Source organism: Numida meleagris, chromosome 2, assembly GCF_002078875.1.
Source record: "Numida meleagris isolate 19003 breed g44 Domestic line chromosome 2, NumMel1.0, whole genome shotgun sequence".
Taxonomy (NCBI): domain Eukaryota; kingdom Metazoa; phylum Chordata; class Aves; order Galliformes; family Numididae; genus Numida; species Numida meleagris.
This window is the reverse complement of record NC_034410.1, coordinates 97,936,380-97,957,039: the sequence shown is the minus strand read 5'-3', so window position 1 is coordinate 97,957,039 and position 20,660 is coordinate 97,936,380. Positions and strand designations below refer to the sequence as shown.

The window sequence follows — 20,660 nt, the reverse complement described above, 5'->3', positions numbered from 1 at the left end:
GCTGAACTGTTGTTACCACTGATTTCACTAGGGACAGGATTTGATCAAATAGGAACAGGACTACTGGTGAAAGTATTAAGGCAGACAAATCAGGCGCTGGCCTGTCCTTCTACTAGTGTGATCATGATGAAAAAGCAAAACTGTTCTGACTTCTCCTTTTGAATTTTTCCCCAGCAACTCTATTTCAAATTGTGTATCTTTTTTTTTAATCAATTCCAGGCATTTCAGAGATTTTTTAGACAAGAGGTAGATAGAAGCAGTTACTTCCAGATATGAATACAGATTATTCCTAAGCACCAGTACTCAGAAGGGAAAAGTTCTAATCCAGGAAACTTTTAAGTCACATCTGCAATGCTTGTGACCACAAAGGTTACAGTACCATTCTTTCAGTCACATTCTGAAGAGCTCTGTTAAATCATTGTTTGTATTTGAACCTTCAAATTTGGCAGAGGCAAAGACCTGAAGTTACAGAAGTGCTTCAATCTAGGTGTCTCACAGATTACTGTTGTTTGAGTTTTAGTGGTATTCCTATATTTTCTCTGTTCTTACTACGAGAAAAATAAGAGCTTGTGATGAAAACTTATAGCCTCTTTGTTTTAGCGTCTGTCATTTTCTGGAACAATATATCCGTAGTTTATAGCTTTGGAAAATGAGTGGCCAGCTCCCCAACATGAGAAAAATTTTCTCAGCAACTTCAGTATCTGATCAATACATAAGAGAAAGAGGATAACAACTGTCTCATTTACCACAGAGATTCATTTTTTGAGAGCTGTAATTGATATTACTATGTAGCCCTTTGAATTTGGCTACTGGAGTCTTTTTTTTAAATACATTGGTAGTGGTGTTGCCCCATAACACGCCTGTAATTCTCATTAATACTGGCGCAAGGAAAAAAACCCAAACATCTACCACGCTGCAGTCTTTCTGTGCATAGAATTCTCATTAACTGTAATCAAAGTTCTGCACAATAAGCAACAGCAGGATCAGCACTCATTTTGAAAATCAAAGTAATACATAATGATTCACGACATCTGCAAAACATTCCTGACTTTTATTTATCATGCTTTTATTTTGGTAATCATTCTTGTCTCATCGGAATGGTTATTTAAACTTGTGAGAGAAATCTATCTATCTCAGCATTATGTTTTATCACATATATTTGCATTCATCATAACTCTTAATTTAGAGTTAATAAAATAATTTAAGAGTTAGTATAAAATCAATAATTAAATAATTGATTTTTTAGCACAATTGTGCACAGAGCAGGAGAATCAATAGCATTCATGGTCACAACAAATTTCAAATTAACATTCCCGATGCCTTTGATAAATCAACTGGCAGTTGAATTCCTACTAATTCTGTGTTGTGCATCTTGCTAAAAAAATCACTGCATGCAAATAAAGTCTTTCTTTGACGGAGTACATTTCTGCTCTTACTCTCCTGTGCTGCCCACCCCTTCGCCTCCTCAGGGCCACACTATTTAAATAGGCTCCGATTATTTTCAGTGCATTGGCTTGCTAAAGGGAAATATTTGTGTCCCTTCACTGGACATCTGCTGTTGGTACGAAAGCAATCAAGAGGAAAAAATGATGGTATGAAGCACATTTAACTTTCACGCCTCTTCATCATTCTGCACAAGCGAACACCAGCAAGAATTCAATCGCAAATACATCAAAATACATTCCTCCCTGCTTTGGAAAAGCAGAAATATTAAAAAGAAGAGAGAACAAAGAATCATAAAAAGAACCAAGTAGATTTTACTCACAAAATCTTCAACTTTATTGTGCCTTCCCTAACTCACTCTTGCCATTTATTTCCAAAAAATTTCCAAATACTACAAATTACACAACTATGAAATAAATTATGTGAATGATTGCCACAAATGGCATAATTTAAGGTTGCTATCATTGTAATGTAAATCGTATAATAGCAACTTCATAACACAGTAAGACAAAAACCTGATGTCAGCAGAGGTAGTGGTGTGAGAAACTGTATTTACACCTATGCTCATGTGCAGCCTCTTTGATGCATTCTGCATCACTGACCACTGTGTCTGCCTGCTCAGAGCCGCTTCAGATGAGATGGTATCACAGTGTTTTGCAAGAGTATAAATTGTTGTTAAAGTTGGCTTTGCACAGAAAAAAATCAATTTACTTTTCTCGAAAGACAAGTACAAGATACAAAGCACACTTCCTTCTAGTCAACTACAATGGTAGGAAAAATACCCTAACTTTAAGTTGTAATTGGATCCGGTTTAATAACATCACATGCATCTTATATGACGATCTTGTCAAAGTAATAGAAGAGAGTAGTCTACAGGTGCTGTTAACAACATGAAAGCTACATTGCTAAATAAGAATTAGTAATGAAGAAGCAGAAGGAACACTAATCCCATTATCAGTGACTATTTTTTAAGACTCAGGAAGAAAAACAAAGAGGCTGTGTATTTCACTTCTGTTTCAAAAACTCCTAATCAGTTGTGAATGAGTTTTTGGAAAAAGTTAATCTTATGCTAAGGCACAGATACTTTTACCTGATATTAATTCAGAGCTATCGATGAAAAATACATGTGATTGAACAAACTCAAGAGAAGTCCACAGGCAGAAAGAAAACTAACCTCACATTAAAGACAGTTTTTCAATTGGCTTTTGCTCCGATGCATTTCTAGTGGAATGAACCTAAGATGTCAGAAATATTTTCTCCAAACTGGACACACTGTCTAAAGGGCTCTTACAGATGTGATCAGTCAACGTTAGCACTAATGGCATCAGACATTACTATTTGTTTGTCTGCTTCACTCCTCTGCCTCACATGTGAGGACATCTGAAAAGCAAACTTTAGTCCAGTATTTCTAGGGATTATTGCTACAGCGAATGTTCCATCTGATGGGAGCCTGCAGAGAAACTCACTCTTGAAAAAGAGTTTATCTATGCAGTGAGATGGACTAGAATATTTTTAGCAGAAAAAAATATAACAAAGTAGCTCTGTAAATGTAAGAGTGGTCTCCTTCTCTTAAGCACTAAATGTTATTTTTTTCTTGGAACAATTACTCACCTTGGAAGAGAGAGAAGTTAGTTTATTCCACAATGGTTATCTCCTACATTTTATTCTTTTGGTCTCATCCCTTGACACGGTTGATTATAGAAGCACTGAACTGAATGAAAGAAAGAACAGCAACTTAAAGTTCAAATAAGTAAGGAGAGGTAGAACAGTACAGAACTTTGAAGACAATGAAATTAAGCCTAAATTTGTAATAGAAGAGGATGTTAACCCAGATGAATGACAAGATCAAAGCAACGAGTGACAAAGATGATATTACAGTCTGTATTTGTACAGACTTTGAAGACTGAATATATGAATATTTGCAAGTATTTGCATTTGATCAATCCTGTGTTTCTGTCTCTTTCTGCTCCTGACCAATCCTATTCAGCCACACACAAATCTGAAGGTTATAAACTCTCAGTTGGCATAAGCAGGTGTTTGTTTAGCAGTATTAGGCATTTGAACTACTTTGCTCTTGTCTCTTGCACGTACTGCCTGACACTGTTGACAGAGACACAGCTAAGGACATTACACATTTTGAGAGAAGCCAAGAATCGTAGTAAAAGAACATTCAAAGTACTCTTCTTTACAAAGTATGAGAAGCTGGAAAAAAAAGTGTTAAAATCCATGAAATGTATTTCAAGATGCAAAGCTGGAAAGTGAGTGCACTAATGGCCCTGATCAGCCTCACTTTAGGCTTCCACCCACACCCTTTGCCCAGTCAGCCCCAGAGCTCATTTTCCCCTCCTAACCTACATTATAGGAGTGCTGGTCTTCAGTTGTGCCTGGCTATGGACTCTGTTGATCCAGGCCCCAAACTGTCGGCCAGGTTCTGGACTTGACCATGCCTTGGAGCTGGCTGGTGATGAGTGAACATGATCCTCATCCTGACCTGTAGATTGATTTCCTTCATCTCAAACCTGTCTCACTGCCGTGAATTTGCCTGATCATCTAGAGGCTTGGTTGAGCCCGGCCACAGTCCCCAGGTCTGCCCTGCTTGCCTTGCCAAGGCCAGAGAACAGATCCCTCTCCTGCAGGAGGAGTTACTGCCCTCTGCTCCTGGAGCCTCATCTCTTAGACAGCAGCTGGCCCTTTTCTTCTCCCTGACAGAAAGCTCTGGTTTGTAGAGGTCTGCTTTTCACACACAGCATACTGCAATAAAATACAATGATTTTCGAACAAAGAACAAAAGACAGGATTTGTCTTACAGACATGAAAATGCATCAGAACATGAGCTGGTATGAGGTACACACTCCTCCTTGTTCATATAAATATGTGTAGTTAGAAGGAGACTATGCTGATTATGGAATCAAAAACCTTTGCTTTCAGGAGAAGAGACAGCATTGTATACAGAGCTATATTTTTTATAAGCTTACAAGCTTGTACCTGCCTAGGCCACACTCTATCTTATCCATCTCATTATAGAAAAATGTGAGATTATGAAATAGATATTCTTCCACAATGCAGCTTTTTGTTCTTTGGTTTGAACTAGTAGTAACCATCTCTGTACAGTGCTGTTGCTCTTTGCTGCCTTTCTGACATTCAGATCCTAAATGTGCCCGCACTGTTTTCCCTGGATACGTCAGACCTTTTCCTAACTTCCATTTCAACATTTTATGATTAAGGATTGTTTCACTGTCATCTTTGAAATTTTTTTTTCCAAGATCTGGCTATGTTTTCTCTTTCAGCTTCCACACACAGTTTAATATCAAGGTTAGAAGTAACCATGTAGAATTTCCTCAGCTACCATCAAAAATGACGTCTTAGCAATTCAAAACAAAGGGGAGCTTGCTTTTTTACCACCAAAATGCACAGCGATCAAGTGAATAAAGCAAGGTGTCCTTGGTACAAAATGGATCATTATCATTGCTTGCACAAATCATTAGAAGTACAAAAAAAAATATAATAATACAGTCATGTTACAGATGACAATATCTGATAGGGAACAGCAACAGTTGTGATTAGTGCAACTCAGTGCCAAATGAATGATCAGGGATCAATTCCAGTGCCAGCAAGCTCCAGCAGCAATAAGCAGGAAATATGATGAGCCTCTACTGCAGAGGAAACCTTTTGTATGCAGCAGCTTTTGCAGCTGGTTTACATTGACCTTAGATTCCAAGGAGTTCTTTGTTGCTCATCTGAGGCAGGGAAAGACAGGGTACAGGGTGAACATGATCTTTTAAGGACGCTGCTATGTCCTCACTTTACCCCTCTAAAAAAAAAAAAAAAAAAAGAGGTTGATCTGAGTTTTTGAATGTACACTAGAAGATTTATTCAGAACACTACACTGATCACTGAAATAATTATTTAATATCAAATGAAACTTTTACAGGATCAATGGATACAGATACACTAAGCATTGTGAAATACAATATGATTTAGTACAATGCAATCAATAAACTCTGTCACACAGATACGTGGACTGTCTTTATGAAGCTTTTGATAAAAAAAATCAGCAGTGAAAAGGTGAAGAGAAGACTTCATTGTTCTATATTTAAGAAGATAGACAAATGGTAAAACCTTTGAAGTTTGACACACTCTTCCAGAGATGGTGTGATTTTGCTTGAGTGGTCCTCTTTGATTGGCCAAGGATTGGCTCTGGAATTTGACTGTAGCTGAGAAGTAGATTTGGTAAAATAAGAGTTGTCTGAATCATTGCCTTCTTTCTAACAAAGCACATCTTACTTTCACAAATGAGCTGGCAGTGATGTACTTACTAAAGATAATGCGCCCCTACCCTTTGAAGAAAATTACTTAATTATTTAAACACTAGTGTCATCGGAAGACTCATGAACTTTTGTCTGTCTGAGCTTTAGAACAAGATGAAGTGGGCTAGTGAAAACCATTCCTGCCCAACTAGTGCAAAAAACAGCTTTGAGCTGTGAGAGAGATATTATCTGCTACTGATCCCACATTCTTGGACACTTAATCAGCATTGTCATGGGTCAAAAAAGGCAGGACATTTGGGCTTTCCTCCAGTACTTGAATATGAGTCTTTACCTTTCTATTTGTACTGTAACATGAGCAAGAGATTATTCCTGCTTCATATCATTATAGGAAGGGTGACTTCATGCTATGGATTATGCACAATGGCCATGATATCTTATGGAATTTGAGATATGTTTACTTGTTCTTGTGCCAGTAACATGGAATGAACAGCACCGTGAATATCACAAATGCCTTAAAGGAAAGCTAACAGCTAAGCAGGCAAATGCAGTATGTATAATTGTTAAGGATAGACATATGCCTACCCTAAGGATCTTTCCTGGACAACAAACAGTCAAGCCCTGGTTTCTGTTTCCACATTGTGATAAGTATACGGATCTCTGACCCCTCTAACCAGTAATACGTTTCTCCATCATTTTTGAAATTTCAAAAATCATTTGTCAGAAGCAGCTCAGATTTGGAATAATGGAAATGGATCTGCAAGAGAGTGATTAGCAGGCACTCTCCGGGCAGCTGAGTCAGTCAACTTTGTGCAATAAACAGTGCACTTATTCATCATTTTTCAACAACTTTTTTAATTTACCCTCAGTGGAAAATACAAAAATTCCATATTTAAAAACAAAACAAAATCATTGCAACAAAGGTTATGTGCATTTCTTCAGTGTACATCAAAATTTAGGAAACAGCTAGTAACGACAGCTTCCATGTTCATTTCTCTCCTTATTCCATGTCTTACTCCTCAACTGTCTCATTCTGTGACCCCTTTCAGCAGGAACAGTCAGAGATCTGGGGAGGGACTTTTTATAAGGGCATGTAGCAACAGGATGAGAGGAAATGTCTTTAAACTGCAAGAGGGTAGATTTAGACCAGATACTAGGAAGAAATTCTTTACTGTGAGGGTGGTGAGACACTGAACAGGTTTCCCAGTGAGGTTGTGGGTGCCCCCTCCCTGGAAGCATTCAAGGCCAGGCTGGATGGGGCTGTGAGCAACCTGGTCTAGAGGGAGGTGTCCCTGCCTAGAGCAGGGGGGTTGGAACTAGATGATCTTAAAGGTCCCTTCCAACCCAAACCATTCTATGTTTCTAGGATTCTAGGATATATTTTCCTGAGCTGGAATGCGTGGGGGGGGGGGGGGGGGCAACTGGCATCAGATATTTTTTTGAGGTGATTCAGTTCAAGAGCAGATCATCCAAGTGATTTTTTTTGTAGATGCTTCCAATCCACTTCCCAGACACACCTTAGCTCTTAATGAATACTCATAGAATGGCTTGGGTTGGAAGAGACCTTAAAGATTACCCAGTTGCAACCCAATGCCATGGGCAGGGCTGCTACCCAACAGATCAGGCTGCCCAAGAACACTCCTGAAGGTTTTCCTGGAGTCATATCACACTGAACCTGTTTTATGCCTAAAGCTTTCTTGATGCTCTAGTTCTTTTTTGTACTGTTTCTGGGATGTTTGCATACACACTCGAGTATCAAAACTCAGTGAAAAGCAGCTAATGACTCTTGATCGGCCATGCATGATCTGTGTTTTCTGTTGTTGTCTTAGCTATTCCCCAGAACTCGTTTTTCCTTTATTTATTGTTTTTAAAACAGAATGGTTATGTCTTTGAAGATCACTGACTTTAGCCCTCCTCCTGCTATTACTGTGACCACTCGTACTTGCTCTTCCACTGAACTTGGTGATTTTCTATCACATCTTCCATACACTAACATTAGATAGCAGTGGATATAGGCATGGAGCTTCAATTTCCTTGTGAAAAAGATGAGGGTCAGAGTTAAGGCTATATGTCTGAACATGATATTTTACCATCGTGTTAAGCCTGACATTAGGTGATCTGAGGGACATGGTTCACTGGCATGGTGGTGACAGCCTGATGGTTGGACTAGATGATCTCAGTGGTCTTTTACAATCTTAATGATTCTGTGATTAGAGCTCCATTTTTAAAATGTGTTTCTGGACATTATGAAGCTAGAGAGAAGACATCATTAGCATGAGCACTGGTTAACTGCGGATTTCTGGATTTTTAGTGACAAACGCAGATATGCTTGAAAATTAAATTTACTGTAAGTTAAACTTCTTATGAGACTTCATGTGTTTTTTTTGAAAGTGTTCTAATTACACGAGTAACGCTTTCAAGACTCGCTAGTTTCTAATTTAGAGATGCTATAACTGCAGCTTTAGAGAACATATAATTTGCTTAAATTATGTACCGAGAGGAAAAAAAAGAAGACGATTATTATTGGAAAAAAATCCCAAAACAACAACATAGGCTATAAAGGTTTGCGGGTACTAAGGAAACTTCACTAGGGAAGCCTAAGAAGTTCCAGGCAGATAACAAATGGAGAAAATGCTCACAGTGCAAAGAAAAGTCTGACGTCAGGAAGCACAACAATTAATGCTACCCTGCCCTCTTGTGTTCCTGTCTGAGGCAGCTGCCTGCACCCCGCACATCTCCCAGCTCACGTCCCTTCGTGTCCTCACGCCACAAACACACCGCTAAAACCCAATGGCACGGCACCGTGACAACAGGACGGCTGGAAGATCGTGGGAAGCAGTACAGCTGAAGGCCGAACTTTGAAGTGGACGTATTGCATGGAAACACAAGCAAAAACACGCACAAATCTTCAATATGTGTCATCAGTTGCACTGCTGTGGGGGGGATGGGACTTAAGGCTTCAATTGCAACGAGACTGAAGCTGGTAACTATGTGTGAGAGTGCTGTAAAAACAGAGGGCCCATTCTGGAGAAAGCAGAACCCGAACCTGAGTGTTTGTCAGCTCAAACCCTTCATTTTGGCATTACTTCGATTCTTGTTTTCACTGTTTCATTCATAGCCCCAGGGGATAACCAGGGATGAATCTGGCCTGACACCTGCACCCGCAAGAAAAAGAAAAGGACAGCTTTCACTGCAAGCGATAGCCAACAGCAGTACTTCCACTTTCAGAGGTCCAAACTCAACAGAATTGGTTTTAAACCAACAAACGCGTCTTTGCAGAGCCTGACAGAAGCCAAATCCCCACAGCAAAAAACACAGGCAGCTGCACTCCGAGGGGCAGATGACAAACAAGGAGTGCGCGCTGCCATGTTGACTTAACGTCCCTTCCCTCGCCGGGTGCTGATGACGTCACGCCCCACTACGTGACGCCACACCGCCGGGGCTGCACGGGGCGGCCCGGGGGCCCCGCGGGAGGCCAGAGTCGCCCACGTTTGACGGCGGTACCCGAACCGGAGGCGGTTCTGCCCGGCGCGGTGCCCGCAGCCCGCTCGCAGCTCCGTATCCCGCTCCGTCGGTGCTGACGCTCGCGGTTTTCGCCGAGCAGCCCTTCCGACAGCGCCTGTAGAGACCAAACAAAACGATTACGAAACGCACAGCGCTGTCCCCGTCTGACATTCACCCTTTCCTACCCGGCCGCCTCGGGGCCGCCCATCCCCGTCCCCGCGACGGGCGGTGAAGTTACCGAGGTGGCGGGCTGAACTTCGGGCCGAACGCAGCGGCTCTCGGGGCGGCGAGCACGGAGCTCCCATCACCGGCCCCCGCCGCGCCGCGCACGGCCGCCTCGCCCTCTAGCGGGGCAGCGCGGCGGCGCCGGCGGCTGGGCGTGCCTTCTCCGCTCCCTTACCCGCCCGCCCGCCGGGGGGGACCGCGAGTCAGTCCGGGAGCCGAGCGGAGCGGGGCCGGCGGCGGCGGCGGCGGGCGGGGAGACGCCGAGATCGCTGTTCCCCTCGGGGGAGGCTGCCGGAGGGGACGGCGCGGGGGAGCGGCGCTGCCCGAAGATCCCGCCGCACCGCTCTCTCCGCGCCTCCGCCGGCGAAAGGAGTCCGAGGGGAGCCGGGGGCCGCGGGGCAGCCGGCGGGGGTCCGGCTCCCCCTCCCCGCCGACGGGAGGGGGGCGAGAGGGCCGCCTCCCACTTTGGCGAACACTTTGGCACTTTGCTGGACCCGGAGCAGGAAGGGGTGGAAATATGGGGAAAGTTGGAAGTTGCCTGGTGACTTTGGCCGGACTTTTGCTGGCGGCGGGAGCGCAGACGTTCACAGGTAAGGGGCCGCCTCGCCCGCACCGCGGCTCGGGAGCCGGCGGGGTTTCGCCTCGGGTTCCGTTCTCTCTCCGTCCTCCCGGCGGGGCTGACGCTTGGGTACGTGAGGGGGAGAAAGTCCCCGAGGGAGGCGGACGGGATGCCGCGGCCGGACCGGGCCCCAGCTCCCCGCGCTCCCCGCCGCCGTCTGCCCAGAGCTGCGCGCTGCCCCGTGAGGGAGCGGAGGGGCTCCGGTCCCCCCGGCTCCGGGCGTGAGGAGCGGTGCTTTCCGCTTCGGCGTGCTGGCGGTTACGGCGCGTTCCGACCCACTGGCTGCTCCCCGTCCTGTTTCCGCGCTGAGGAAACCCGTACTTTTAGACGGGAATCCTGGTTGTGAAATAGTTCGGCGCGCTCCGTTGCAGGGAGTCACTTCGGGGCTTTCTGTTTTGTTTCTCACACGAAGTTAGCGCGGCTGAGGGGTGCGGTACAGCAATTGGGGGCTTCTGGTGTCGGGCTCGGGCTCCGAGTCGCTCAGTGGGCTGAGGGCTCTGCGTGTCCTGCCGCCCGGCTGCTGAGCGCCGTGTGTGCGTGTACGCTGTGCGCTGCGCTGCGGCTATCCTGAGTGCGTGGTCTGCTCCTAAACTTTTCTGAAAAACTACCGAATTCCGGCTTTATGTCACGTTCCACAGACCTTCTGTGTACGCGGCTGCGTTTCCCTTAGATTCTCTTCGGTGTTACTCCTGCGGATGAGACAGAGGGTTCCTGAGCAGGAGGATGCTTTGCGCCGAGATGATACATAGGAATGATGAAATCTTTCCCTAACACTCGTGCTTGAATGAAGCTATGCTCCGCAGCGAATTATGGAGCTGAACTCACGCACATTAGCCCTGTAACTCATTAACACTGGGAGTCTGGTGTCCAGGCTTCAGGGAGAGCTCTTGCTTCATTCCGATGAATCCCAAACTCATTGCTGCCCTGCACGAACTGTTGGGCTTCTTGCTTAAAGTTGAGCTGGAACAGCGCTTCTGAAGTGACTTACATGTGTGGTACCCTGATGCTCTGCTAGAGTCAGCACATAAGTGCCATTTGTGTATTCATTTCCACAGCCGCGCGCTGTGGCAGCAAGCACACAGTGACAGAAAACACAAACAATTCAGTGATGTCCTTAAGTGGATTTAATGACCTGTGCATAGGCCTGTGGTAAAAAGGGGTGATTCCACAGCTTCTGATGCACTGAGTGAGGGATGCTGCGATCCACGCACCTCAGCGGGGTTGTGGAGGACGTCACGGGGCACGGGATCTGGCCTGCCCTCACCCTGTGTGTGCATATGTACGTGTATTTGAAATACTGAATGGAAAGCCCATTAATGACGGGGCAGGTACAGGGTTGGCTTTTTTTTTTAATATCGATTGTTGGCACTCAGAACAAAATTGATGAAATTTCCATTTTTGCACTTTCCCGTTTGAAGTGCGTGCCTGGGAGTCGGTTTTGCTTTGGGGGGGGAAAAATTGCTGTTGCTTTTGTTGAAAGCGTGATGCGTCAGTGTCAGAGAAATTAAATCACACAAAAATCTGCTCTCAGTGCTCACCGTCCCTTGTTGCTGAGGAGAGTTACATGATTAACCTCTAAAAAGTTTAAAAAACAAATGAAGAAATAAAAAAAGAAAACCGACTCCATGGATGTTGAAGAAAAGAATAGCAGTGGGTGTTTTAAGAAGTCTTTGGCGTTTCTCATCCTGTTTTTATTTTTACCCTTTTCTAAAGTAACTGATCTGTTCGGCAGAGATTAGTTCTAATGTTACCTTCAGTCATTGTTTTATTTGCGTTTCTTGTTTAGAAAACAATCATACCGAAAGATCAGATCTTAGCTTTCTAAGGCCTGGAAGCTTTCAAGTAATCTTTGGAAAGCAGCTTAACAGTTAATAACAATGAGATTTTCTCTGAGTCCTTAACTAAGGAATTTAAAATTCTGGACTCATCGGTTCCAGAAGCAAATGGTTTCAAGAATTTGGATTCAGGACGTGTTATATGGACAGTGCTTATTTTAAGAACTAGCTGGGGTCTTCCAGCAAAGCAGATTGTTTGTTCCTGAGAAACGCTTGCATACCTGGGTTGGCTGATTTCTGTTTATAGTTTTAGCATAAATATGACAAAGTGGGGCCATGGGAAGGCTGGAGGCTCACGATGCAGAGTTCCTGGAACGCGTGGCTTTACTGTCGCACGAAGTGCCACTTGGCTCTGCGGTGCTCCTTCTCCTCCCCCCGGTGGGTTCTGCAGTCCGGAGGGAGCGGCCCATCCCTGTAGGGGATCTGAGTCAAACCAGAGATGTGGCAAGTGAGAAGGGACACTGCGTACCTAAATATTAGGTCTTCTATAAAATGAAGAGTCTGTATGTAATGAGTTCTGTCAAACACCGGAATGGGTGGCTGAAATTGAAGGCGAAGAGATGTGCAATAGAATGCAGAAACTGTGCTTTTATAAGGGCATCGTGTTCGGGTGGATTTACATTTGCACACAGCCTGAATTCTGAAATTGGTGCTTCTTGCTTATAACCCGACTGACCCAGAGAGGCCTGTTATTAGAGCACGCTGTTCTCTTTTGCTGCGGAAAGCAGCGAGGATGTGTGTTAGCGCATTCATTTTATGGTACTTGGTGTTGAAAGTTTTCCTTCTTTGAGAGCAGACAATCCCTGTCGCAGTGCTAAAGAGAGGGGGGTGGCACGGCAGTGCTCCTCGGGGGTCTTCCCAAGTAACTTTATGCTGGCACAGGAGGCAACTGGGAAGAGATCGAGAGGGAGGGAAGGTGCTGCACAGAAACTGGAAACTGCTTCTCTTAGGGACTGGTAAAGGTTTTACACAGAGCACAGCAGTCCTCCAGCTGTTTCATGGAAGAAAAATACAAACCTTGTACTCTAAATAGATGTCGTGCCTTCACGTTCATCTGTTTCGGTTTCGGGTGTAGGCACTCCAAAAACAAGAATCACATTTTCCAAAAACAGACGTAAGGAAGAAATGTAACATGCTGAAGTTGAAAATTCTCAAACACCAGAATCGTCACAGTGCTTGCAAAGAGGGAGGATGGAAAGAAAGAAGAGAGGTGAAGTCTCTGTAAGTCCAACCCCAGCTGAAGGGAAGTTTCAGGCAATCAGAGAAATGTATGGAAAGTAAAAACTTTGTGCTGTAATTAACTGTGCTTAAAGAGGTTTCTCAGAGTTTTCAGGATTTGTATTTGGAAGCCTTTGATAGATACTCTGATCACTTGGCCAGCAATGATCTCTAAGCATGTTTTGGGTCTTATTTTAACGCGTTCTGTGTTTGCTAGCATTGCTTATTCTACCTGCTTTCCTCCTGTCCACCCGTGGTCCCCATCCCTGTGCTGTCTGAGGGAAGAAACGCTGGTGAGGATGCGGCAGTCTCGGTGCTTGGAGCAGCTGTCAGCCCAGCAGCGCATCTTCAGCTGAAGTGTTAGCGTGGGCTTGTCCCTACTGGGCAGGGCTAGCTGTGAGGGGGAGTTCTCAGACCAAGAGCCTTGCTGTCAGAGCTTTGTGCTGCTCCTGTTTACGCAGGTAAATGATTTTGATTTGTGCTCTGCACCCAATAGTAATTGCATTCAAAATGATCCTGCACGTTAGTGGAAGAATGTCAAAGAATCAGCTTCTACTAGGTCTTTAAACACTTTTGACAATTAGAAACAGATGAAATAAAGTTTGTGTTTCCCCGGAAATTGGGATGTACTCTGGAATGCTTCAAACAGGATGAGGGTCTGGACTTTGGGAGTGTCAAAACAGAAGATGCATGGTGACTTTTGCTTTTTCTATTGTTCTGCTGTCAAAAAGTGAAGAAACCACACCAGAAATTAAAAATAAGCCTTCCAGAGATTACAAGGGTGTAATAGCTCTGAAAAATTCCTGTGATGTCTCTTCAGTCTCACAACTTAATAGTCATCAGAATCCATGAGGAAAATAAATTAGTGCCCAGAAACAATATAGCAGCATATTGCTCATGGAAAATAATCTATTTAGTGTTCACAGAAGTGCTGGGTTGACAGCTAGAGAGCAAAGCGTAAAATGTGTTGGGGTACAGCAAGTAAGCTTCTGGTCTCTGTCTCACTAACATCATTTGGTTCTGACTTGAAGAAATGTGGCGTTTATTTTCTTGCTCCTATGCTGAGTGGGTCAGTGAGTGTGCCAAACCATAGGGGTTGCTGGTGGTCCAGGGACTTATACGGGTTGCTGCTGTGACATGGCTTCGCTTTACATCGTTGGGTTCACCTGGTGGAGATAACAGGTCTCAGAGACCTGGTGGAACTCAGTGCTGTTGTTGGGTTGGGACCTGTGAGCTGATGCTGGATTTCACGTGTTGCATTTTGATTCTGATTCACTTGAGAGGAATAACTCTGTGTTTAAAGCTGTTAGTAGCACTGTCAAACGGTGGCGTAGCCACCACAAATAAGTTTAAAAGGTGTTTCCACATAAAATGGCATGAATTTGTGAGCCTTTAATCTTCCATTTGTGTAAAAATAGTGCTTCTGAAAATTCCACCAGGAGTAAATTGTTTATTAATGTGTGAGCGCATCTGAATTACTTCACTTCTCCTCTATTTTTTTTTTTTGTAGGAAACATTGAAAGAGTCCTCTTTATTTCATTTGATTTTGCTGATAATTTCCAAATGTGCATTTCTGATTTAATGTGCATTGAAAAGGATTTCAGGAAGCCAAAGACAGTTTGGAGCACATGATAATAAATGTCATAATAAACTTTTTAAAAAGAATTATTACTGTGTCACTTTCCTCTCTTCCCCTCTCTGTGCTCACGTACTTCTTTCTGCTCCCGTAGCGCAGGAGCGCTTCCTGAGTCTGCCTGCTGTGATCTGCTGCTGATCACTAGGTGTAGCTGCATCTCTAAATCCACTTTCCTAAGTGTAAAAAGAGGCAGGGCTGAAAGCTGGGCTTTGCCTTGAATGTCAGGATGTTTCGAACTTGGACGGTCTGGAAATTTTTGTCCCCTAAAGAATTCTAATCTGCTGGGTTTTTTTTTCGCGCCAGTTTGCTTATAGCACAAATGAACTCTTCGTTTTGTGTAAAAAAATGCTCTTTTCAATATCGTTGTTAGTATTCAATGGAAGGATGAAAGCAGGCTGCAATATAACAAACTGCATGAAGTTACAAAGAAATTGCTAGTGCTTTCCTAGCGTTTTATATGTAAGGATTATTGCTGCAGAGGTGTGATAAGGTTATATCTTAACCATCTTCATTGACCTGCAGACACGTTTTAAAGAAAAGCTGGAGTGCTGTGAAAGTATATAGCTTCTTAATGCATTGTGAGGAGACTTCTGCTATGTTCAAATGAATTAGTTTCAGATGATGTTGCTGTCAGTGGAACCCTGCACTGATTTTGCAGGAGTGTTGTGTAGCTTCTTAAGCCATGTCACTTCCTTCGATGTTATGAGATGTTACAGAGGGTAAGTCCCCATACACGCTTTAAAAATGAAGAAAAGGTGTTTTTATGCCCACATTTCTGAGAGTGGTAACAACAAAAATAAAGGTGTATTTACACCTCTGGCAAATACATTCAGTAGCTGCGAGGAATGGGAAAGGAACAGTTCAGCCATTTCACTCCTGACCCTTTGCCACTTAAGGAGCAATGGTGGCAAACAAAGTAATGACCACGTTTGTTCAGATGAAAGCACAGGAGTGTTAGCAGGAGGGAGTGCTGAAGGCAAGTTGGAATTCGAATGTTTGGGGAGGAAGGTGTGAAAGAGTGGAAGAGATGAATCTGGCTGGAAGAGAAAATATCCTAGGAAAAGCTGAACTCTCAAGGCAATTAAACTGCATCTGGAAAACATACATGGATTTATAATTATTCACATTTCCATATTTTTGCCGTCTTAGTTTTGAACACACTTGTCTCCTTATATATGCAAGGCTTGAATAGGTCTTCTGACAGCTTTACATAGCAATAGTTGATTTTCTTTACACATATGATTAAGTGTAATGATGTTAATGAACCTTCAGTTTTTCTTTTTCCCTGTGGAATGGTTCAAAACCAACATTTCTCCCATGAGCTTTTTTCTTTTTTTTTCGTTTTCCTTCTTCCCCTAGATATTTGTATTCTGCCCTGATTTAGAAAGCAGTCGAGATTTTTGAAGAGGAGACCCTTTCTTTTTTTTTTTTTTTTATCTTCAGTGTTAAGATACTGTAAATATCTTTTACAGCACTGTTTTGTTAATCATGAGGTATGTGGTTTTGCTCCAGAATAGCTAATAGATAATTACCTCTTTCATCACTGTAGCTCTTCATCTTCTAGGGGAGTGAAACAAAGCATCACGTGCCTCTGTGAGAGCAGTGCTACTTTTCCCACCCCCCAAGATTTATGGTGCACTGGTTTTGGGGAACTTTTCAGAAAGATTGTGTGTGTGTTATTAGCGTGAATCCTAAGGGCAGCTCAGCTAGGTGAAATAATGCTTTTTAGTTGTGCCGATGAGATTGTAATGTAAGATTGAGGAGGATATTACAGGGGTTTCTGTGCACTTCCAAGTGGATGGATAGAGGGCCAGTAGTGCCTTAAGGTTTTGTAAAGGAGTTGTTCTTGCAGGTAAATTAATAGAGTGGCTTTTCACATCTCTGCTTCTGGTGAATGTAGGCTAGGCCGAATAAATAACTCCTGTCCATGATGTGCATTTTTGTACTTGTGAATATGCTTATAATCTAAAGATTAGTTTGTATGTTTATGTTTTAAAAAGTTGATGGGTTATTGCCCTTTAGTGGGCTGTTGCATTTTTCATGGTGTACTGGGGTGGGGGGAAGTGTATTTTTTCTTTTTCCTCCACACTTGCGTTTAACCAATTCCTTATCCATGGCTTATCTGGCATTTTATGACCACAGAAGCGGTCATCTACATGCACATCTTAACATTTCAGTTGCTAAATCTGTGTAGTTTCTGAGGGTAGGTAGAGGATAACATATCTCCAGTTTTGAAAAAGAATAGTACCAGATCCTATCTCAAGCAGAGGCTGAGATTTCCTTAAGGGATTCACGTTGTTCTCCATCTGCAGAGTCTCTCCTGTGGTATTTTCATGTTCATGTTTTTTTCCAGGTTTAACATCCGGTTCTGCTAAAAATTGAAAATAAACATGCAGGTCAATTTTCATGAATGAAAATGAAGAAAGGTTGAGGGAACTGGGCTTGTTTAGCTTGGAGTAGAGAAGGCTCTGGTGAGACCTCATTGTGGCCTTTCAGTACTTGAAGGGAGTGTATAAACAGGAGGGGGAACGATTGTTCACGAGGGTGGATAGCGATAGGACAAGGGGGAATGGTTTTAAACTGAGACAGGGGAGGTTTAGGTTAAGTATTAGGAGAAAGTTTTTCACTCAGAGGGTGATGATGCACTGGAACAGGTTGCCCAGGGAGGTTGTGGATGCCCCGTCCCTGGAGGCATTCAAGGCCAGGCTGGACGTGGCTCTGGGCAGCCTGGTCTAGTGGTTGGTGACCTTGCACTGAGCAGGGGGGGTTGAAACTCGGTGATCATCATGGTCCTTTTCAACCCAGGCCAGTCTATGATTCTGTGATCTCCAGGAACTGCGTTGGGCCCCAGATCTGACTGTCCTTGCTGTAGCTGCTTGGTATAGTTATTCTCTCTTCTTAGGGGATTAGGGAATTTGTTTTGTTTGAATAGAATTTCGTTGTTATCTGTTCCCTCTTGCATCCTCCTACTCCTAGTAAATAAAATCACTGCAAGAAGTCCAGTGCTTCCTAACAGCTCCACGGTCTGCTCAAAATATGCATACACACTGGGTAGAAACTTGCTTGAGTGAGGAAATTTATCTGTTTCAATGTTTAACTCTGTTTGCATGTCCGTATAGGACTGCATGTAATTTATTGTAATGACTGTGATATTTTCATCAAATGGTGTAATTCATTATCAACAACGTCTGAGGATTACAATTTTTGGAAGTTGTTGGTATTTTGATAGTGTGAGATCTCTTTTCCTTCAGTGCTTTAAGATGGCCCATATAATCTTACCCAGGAAATGATTTCCTCACCCAGTGGAACTTTTTGAGCCTGGACGTTTTTTCTGGCTCCATGTTGGGATGACATAGTGGAACATGAAGCATACTGCTGGAGCACAGCATGCAGAAGACAGATGCAGATTTTAATTCCTGTTGTATTAGCCAGTTGCTTAGTGATCAGATCTTCTGCCTAGCGGGAAGCCTGGATTTAAGTACATGCTCTGGCATTTCACTGTGACATAGGTGAGTACCTTCATAGTTCATCTTTTCTAATCTTTTTTTGGGGGGGGTGTTTAGTTTTGACCATGACTGAAGAGTCTAATTTTCTTTTTAGTTGGTGTTTAAGAGCCCCTAAATTTTCTTTGGTAAATATTATTTTTATGGCATGAACAGTGAAAGGGGAAGGTTGGGTTGGATATGAGAAAAAGGTTCTTCGCCTTCGAGAGTGGTCAGGCACTGGAACAGGCTCCCCAGGGCAGTGGTCACAACACCTTTGTGGAGCCAGGAGTTGGACTCAGTGATCTTTGTGGGTCCCTTCCAGCTCGGGGTGTTGTGTGATTCTATTTGGAGAACATTTACAGCAGCCACTGATCGCCATTTAAAACTCCAGTCTTTCCTGAAAACTCAGTGGTGTACTTAAATACTGTCACGTATTTAGGAGACAAAGACAGTTGTGGACATTTGCAGGAAGTGTAGTACTCAGTGGGGTAGTTCTTACACTAATTGCTGAGAACTACTATAGCCTTTTTTCCTTTAATGTTCAATTTTCTGAATTCTGCAGAGTAGATGAAGATTATTTTACAAAGCACTGCATACAGTGCAATATAAGCACTCTGCATAACACATCACTTCAGCTGTTTTTCTTTTTAACTTCTGCAGAGGCAGCTATTCCTGAAGTAATTTCACAGCTATGTAAGATTGTTCTCCCAGTAATAATTTTAAGTCACCATGCAGTTGATGCCCTCTTTACTGTGTCCGAGAGATGTCATCTTGATTCGGTCCTAGCTCAGAACTTCTCAAAGCACCTTTCTCTGCTGTGAGCACCTTCCTGAATATGAAAGCAACCTGTTGGGGTTGGGTCTGTGATTGTTAAAAGAAACCAACAACACTAAACACAATTTAAGTTAATATTTATTTTAAAACCTCAGAGGCTGGAAATGAGAATGGGAAGCCTGTACATTGCCCAGCATGACTATGTTCTGTTTATAGTGACAGCAAAGCGTGTGGGTTGAAGACTACACATCAAGTTCATGAGGTGTGTTTTATTTATTTTTACATTGAGAATTGTTGTTAGAGTTTCCGACATATGTCTAGGCTAGTAAGGGATTTATGTGAATTAGCCTAGCGTTTTCATTTCAGTATTTGGAAACCATTGCACTTTCAGAGTTCTATTTACTTTCAGTGTTTGAGGACGGAACACACCCTTTAAGACAAATATATGGTGAAATTGTGTAGGGCTCAAAAGCCCAAGACAAGTTGAAATATATTCTTCACAAATAAAAAAATCTGGTTTCACAGCAACAGTGCAGCAACAGCAGAAGTGGATTTTTTTTGTTGCTTTTTTAAGTCTTACAGAGACTTCAGAGCAGAATCTTTCCATCTACAAACCTTTAACAGAAAGTCATTTTGTCCGCTAGAATGTTACTTCTTTAAATCCTGACTACTGGGGAGTTAGATGTTACCCACATTAGAAACTTCACACAGCTGCAGAAAAGACGTGAAATGACATTAAAGTTATTCCTTATAAATAATGTTCCTCAGCTACCTCAGTTGTATTTGCAAGTGTGGATGAGTGTATGACTGTATGTGAGGGTTGAAGTGATGGATCTGCCAGCAAACAGGGCACACTTCAGCCTTGTTCAGCTGTACCACCCTTTGTCATGTATTAGGCTTGGAGTCCTGAGTGTGGATAGGAACTTGAGTTGTCAGTAGGGCTTAAGCCTTAGTAGTTGTGTTTGTAAATGGAGAAGTTTAAAGATTGGACTTGGTGTTGTTGTGTCACCTAGGTCGCTTCAAGGGGAGTCAGTCTACATCTACTGTTGTGCATTCAATTTCTGCTTTTGATTCCTTCTCTCATTTCTTACAGAGAAACATACAGTCTTTGGACATCTAAATTCTTACTTTGGGAGGTACCTGTTACGACTCAGTGAGGAATGGAAATTGAAGGCAGCTGTGTGCTTCTTATGGTGTCAGGCAGGAGCTACTCGGAGGTTTGGGCACATGCTGAGTTGCATCATGGAAGCTTGCATTTTGAAAGCTATTGCTCGCCTGTCAGTTCTGTTTGTTGCAAAACTTCAGTCAGTTTCTGATGTGTAGCCCAAACTTGAAGACTTTGTAATGAAAACTGTCCATATTTGTGAAGATCTCTATTTCAGAAATGAATACAGACTCGCACCTTCCTCAGTTGGTACACAGTAAATCTGCCTCAGTGAAGTAGCATCTGACAGACTTGTTCCCTTCAAATCCGTGCTTATGGTGGGTGGATGGCAGGAGTTTTGGGAACCGCTCACTGTAAGTGAGAAATCTCTCGTTTCCAGAGCTGGCTCTGGTAGTCTTCACAGTCGGCAGAGTGCTGTGCTAGATTTACAGCCGTAAAAAGTTAATTCTGGCTTGCGTGTCATAAGATGTGCATTTCCAGACTTTGTGAAG

General features: G+C 43.1%; 1 protein-coding gene across 10 annotated transcripts in view; it reads left to right on the top strand.

The window, feature by feature from the left end:
- PTPRM (protein tyrosine phosphatase, receptor type M) overlaps positions 9,658-20,660 on the top strand; it is a 462,428-nt gene continuing 451,425 nt past the window's right edge. For all 10 annotated transcript variants that reach the window (XM_021385886.1, XM_021385885.1, XM_021385884.1 and 7 more), the window contains exon 1: positions 9,658-10,027. In XM_021385886.1, the coding sequence (XP_021241561.1) occupies positions 9,955-10,027 (73 nt within the window). In that variant the 5' untranslated portion in view covers positions 9,658-9,954. The remainder of the gene's footprint in view (positions 10,028-20,660) is intronic.